We start from the raw sequence: 4,658 nt of genomic DNA, 5'->3' as shown, positions 1-4,658 counted from the left end.
TTCAAGTAAATGGGTAAATGGTTTGATCCATGACTAAGGAGGATGGAGATTTCCAGAAAGAGATCTCACCTTATTATGTCTTCTAAGATTAAGACGTGGTCTAGTTTTGAGGCCACCTATTGAGCTCCTCCTTGCTTGTATTCCAAGTGAATGTACCATTTTTTGTTTTAATGTCAACAAGATGAGAGATTGCAATCGTTTCATGGTGTTGACAGCGCTGGATATTCCAACAATAGTAATGGGGTCTCCCTGATATGAAGTCCAAATTAAACCTCACATTGTTTTGGGATAGGAGTCTCATTCAGAATATCAATCCGATTGCCATTTTGTATGTGTTTTACTCTTGGATATCGATTGCAGAGAGATGAGTGTGAGACCGAGTGTAATATGCCAAAAGAATGAGGATGAGATCATCTCTCATTGATAGCTTGCGAAACACAATATAATAACACAACAAGAACATAATGAGTAAGAGCATGCCTCAAGGAAGAATCATATAATTGAGACTAACTAAGACATACACAACACATAAGTGTTAGGAACCAATTATGAATTAGTTCACAATAAACTACTAACATCTACATGGAATGAAGGGCAGAGATTCAAAGCAAATATACAAGTTTTAGGGCAATGAATTAGTTCATTAACAAGTAACTAGTATCTAAACACACATGCATTCATGATTGGAATACTAGATAGCTAATATAACCAATAGAGGAATGCACCATAATCAAATGCATGAAGCGAAAAAGCTTCTCATTAACATTGTTGTACATTCAAATACATGTACCATGAGCTCATCAAAACCCAATAGTGGGATGAAAGCAGTTCATATCATCTTTGAAACATAACACTAGTCTCACAATCCCTCCTATAAGCTACCAAGAGAAAATGTTTTTAGCACCCTAAGCATGAAATAACAATATAATTAATAGCCTAGCTTAAGTGCCAAAAGTTCCCTTGAATGAGACATGAGGATGCATTTATAGAAGTGGGGAAGTGAATTTTCGCCTTCCCCATGCCTTTTCATATTCTTCACGCCTCTTCAACTTCTCCATAACTCTTCATTTTCTCTAGGACCTTTGATGTTTTCTTTGACATTTTCATGATTTTAATATTTGCCGTTTGTGACAAAAATAACATATTTACAATATGGCAAGAGGAAATTCAACGAGTTTTCTTGTAGAAAAACGATGGAATTTAAGAAACTTGGTAATGTCTTCGTCACACCCTAGGATAACAACATAGTTACTGATCAAACGAGAAAATTACCTAGTACCTGTTTTTTTGAGGTAGTAAAAAATCACTCGATTTTGAAAAATGGTGATTTAGAATACATTGTTTTTTTTGGAGCATTATTTTGGCACTTTAATTTATTTTTATGTATCAAGTATGAACATTTTTTTAAATGTTAGTGATTTCACGCTGATTTTGAAAAGTGTTGATGCAACATCAACACATTTTTTTAGAGGGCTTATTTTTGACACTTCAATTTTTTTTTTTATGTATAAAGTGTGAACATTTTTTCTTTGTTAATGATTTTTATCTTAATTTTGAAAAGTGTTGATGAACATCAATCCTTTTTGTTTAGAGAGCTTATTTTTTATACTTTAAATTTTCTAATGTATTAAGTGTGGATAATTTTTTTAAATGCTGGTAATGAAACATAAAAATAAAAATTAAAAAAAAAAATGAAAAAAAAAATCAAATACAATAAAATATATAAAAAAAAAAAACCTATAAAAATGTAAAAAAAAACCGAAATTAACTTGTAAAAATAAAAAAATAATAAAAAAATTAACGGAAAAACAGAAAAAACAAATAAAAAAATATCAAAAAATAAATAAAAAATGAAATTAAAAAAAATATAATTTAAAGAGAATATATATATATATATATATATATATATATATATATATATATATTTTTTTTTTAAAAGAGTCGGTTGCTATTGATTGCTGAAAAAGAAGGAGTCAAGGCTCCATGAGTACAAAGTTTTGATATCATGGATCATAGGAATTACAAGATAGATCACTTCCTTGATCCTTGTTCTAATTGTTATGCCTGTAATATTACCTGAACTGCTATAAATCCTAATATACTGAAAAGACCATAATTTGCAACAACAGAACATTCTTAATCTATATCTTAATCTATTTCTATATGAAATCTTCTGAACGGTTCCTACTTGCTTCAAATGTATTCCTTACTACTGTCTCAGCCATGCATACGGGAGTTAAAGATCTCGGACGAGATTCAATGGGCACAGAGCAGTTATTGTGACTGCTGTTTCTTGCCAAAATAACACAAGCTTTCAATGAGCTCGGGCGAAGACTGTTGGGAGCGGCGTAGCTGTTCTGAGCGCTACCACAAGACTGAATAAAAACAGAGAGAGCTGTGACTGACTGAAACTCTAAAGGATTTCTTAACTTGAAATGACAAATAGGCCAAGCTGATCTTATATAGGCAAAATCGGATTTAGAGAGATTGTTTCGGAGGTAGGAGAAGATCAGGTTGATCGCTTTGGGATTATGGCGCATCCTTGACAAGTACTGAAGCAAATCCTGTGAAGTCTTGTAATCCATTCGGAAGGGACAAATATCGCTTGATATTTTGACATTACCTATGCTCTGTAACATTTCTTTGATTGCACATCTGTTCGAGATCCACCATACTTTGTCCTTCATATCGCCAGCACTTATCACGTGCTTCCTCGCTGTAATTCTGCCAGCTATAGGTCTGTTGCTGTTGACTAAATACATTTTCTTCTTTTTTTAAGGTAACGGAAAGAATGTCACAGTTGTGTTACATTTCAGGCTGCCTATGGGTCTTTCACACGCTTTATTAGCCCGTTCATCCGCCATCTTATTCAGGCTACGGAGGATATGGTAGTACTTGGCCTCCTCCATTGTCTCATGGAGGATCTGATTCCGCTGATTGATCTGTTGGAGCATAATGTTTGGAGTGCGCTGCCGGTGTGCCATGAGACGGATGACGATTGAAGAATCTCCCAAGATCTTCGCCTTTTTTATCCCGAGTTTGTTTAGCTGGGTGAGCCCCTGAAATAGGGCGAGAGCTTCTGCTCTGTTATTAGAGACTTCCCCCAGCCCCCATTCAAAATGAAGGATACATTCACCATTTGCATCGCAGATAAGACCGCCAGCACCTGCCAGTCCCGGATTTGCCTTGGATGCTCCGTCAAAGAATAGGCAGAAAGTGTTGCAGTTTCTTAGCCAGTTTGAGAATTCCTCCTCTTTTAATCGAAGCTTCCATGTGCTAGCTTCTTCTCTTGTCTTTGTCCCTCTCCTGCAGTTTTCCATGGCCCTGGAATTGTTTTCCAATATGTAGCTGATTAAATTACGCTCCTCGATGCTGTAGCTGGTTGCATCTACTCTGCCCGTGGTATTGTTTGTTATTGTTTCTAAAGCCAACAGTTTGGCTTTATGACATATCTTGCGGATACTGAAATCTTTCGCCTGAAAGACCTTCCCGTTTCGGGCTAGCCATAGTCGCCACAGAAGCGTGAGGGGAAAGGTGTTCCATGCTCTCTGCGTTAGTTTGCTTCTTTTTTCCTTCCATGGGCAGGCTTTCTTCCAATTGTAGATCGTATCTGCTATAGTAGCTTGAGGCTCCCATGTTAATCCCCCCATTGAAGCCATCTGCTTCTAGCGTTCTACTGCTACTGGACACTCTATAAATAAGTGCTGCATTGTTTCCTCCGATCTGCAACAATTTGGGCATCTGGTAGGTCCAATTATTCCTCTTTTTCTAAGGTTCTCAGCTGTTAGCGTTTTCCCTTTGAGAAGCAACCAGATAAAGAATTTGACTTTGGGGGGAGCCTCTGCTCTCCATACAACTTTCCAATGGTTCCAAAGTTCAGATTGGTAAGTGCTATCACAGAGATATTGGTGTCCAGCTTTAACTGTGTAATGAGTTCCCGTCGCATCCCATCGCAGCCCATCCAGAATGCCTTCCTGAATTGGGGCTTTGTTGTGGAGGAATTTCTTCAAGGCGTTAAGACTGGGTGCTAAATTATTTGGAGGGTCCGGGAATTTCCAGCCAGTCCAAGCACGAGTATGGGGGTCCCAACTGGAGATTTGTGATAAGTAGTGAATTCCTTTACTGTTGAGCCAGTTTATGCCAGGAGATGCCTCTGCGTTTATCCCCAGGGGCTGCTGTCCTAGGATCTTATCTGTGTTAAAATTGATGCTGGCTCCCCCTCCTGGTACCTTAGAAATATTTTGGTGCATAAATGATATTGCCTTTCTGCACAGCTTCCATATTCTCGTGCTTTCCCTGTTAGGAATATTAGATTCCAATAGCTGTTGCCTTGGACATATTAAATATTTTGCTTCCATAACCTTTTTCCACCATGCTGCAGGTCCTGTAATCAACCTCCATACAAGTTTGGCACCAAAGGCCAAATTTAGAAGTTTTGGAGATCTAATGCCCAGTCCGCCTCTGTCCTGAGATTGGATCACATTTTTCCAACTTACCAGATTGAATTTATTTTTAACTGTTTTCCCTCCTTGCCAAAGAAACTGCCTAAGAACAGTTTCCATTTTATGGTGGAAAATTGCTGGAGCCTGATAAAGAGAAAATCGATATACAGGGAGAGAAGCAATACCTGATTTGAGGAGGATTAACCTTCCTGCTGG

The 4,658-nt window shown here is 37.5% G+C and overlaps 1 protein-coding gene across 1 annotated transcript; it reads right to left on the bottom strand.

Annotated features, from left to right (window-relative positions):
* Window positions 1-2,774: 2,774 nt before the first annotated feature.
* LOC149263351 (uncharacterized) lies at window positions 2,775-3,650 on the bottom strand. The gene has a single exon (XM_089387784.1). It carries the CDS (start codon window positions 3,648-3,650, stop codon window positions 2,775-2,777), a length of 876 nt encoding a protein of 291 aa, XP_089243910.1.
* Between the last annotated feature and the right edge of the window lie 1,008 nt (window positions 3,651-4,658).

Source organism: Pinus tabuliformis, chromosome 6, assembly GCF_031772625.1.
Source record: "Pinus tabuliformis cultivar Carrire ecotype Pingquan chromosome 6, CPIR1, whole genome shotgun sequence".
Taxonomy (NCBI): domain Eukaryota; kingdom Viridiplantae; phylum Streptophyta; class Pinopsida; order Pinales; family Pinaceae; genus Pinus; species Pinus tabuliformis.
The sequence above is the reverse complement of the archived record's forward strand: the minus strand, read 5'-3'. Positions and strand labels throughout refer to the sequence as shown.

Bases quoted from the DNA above. Each gene is read 5' to 3' on its own strand.
- LOC149263351 (XM_089387784.1), bottom strand. From the start codon at position 3,650: ATGGGGGGATTAACATGGGAGCCTCAAGCTACTATAGCAGATACGATC.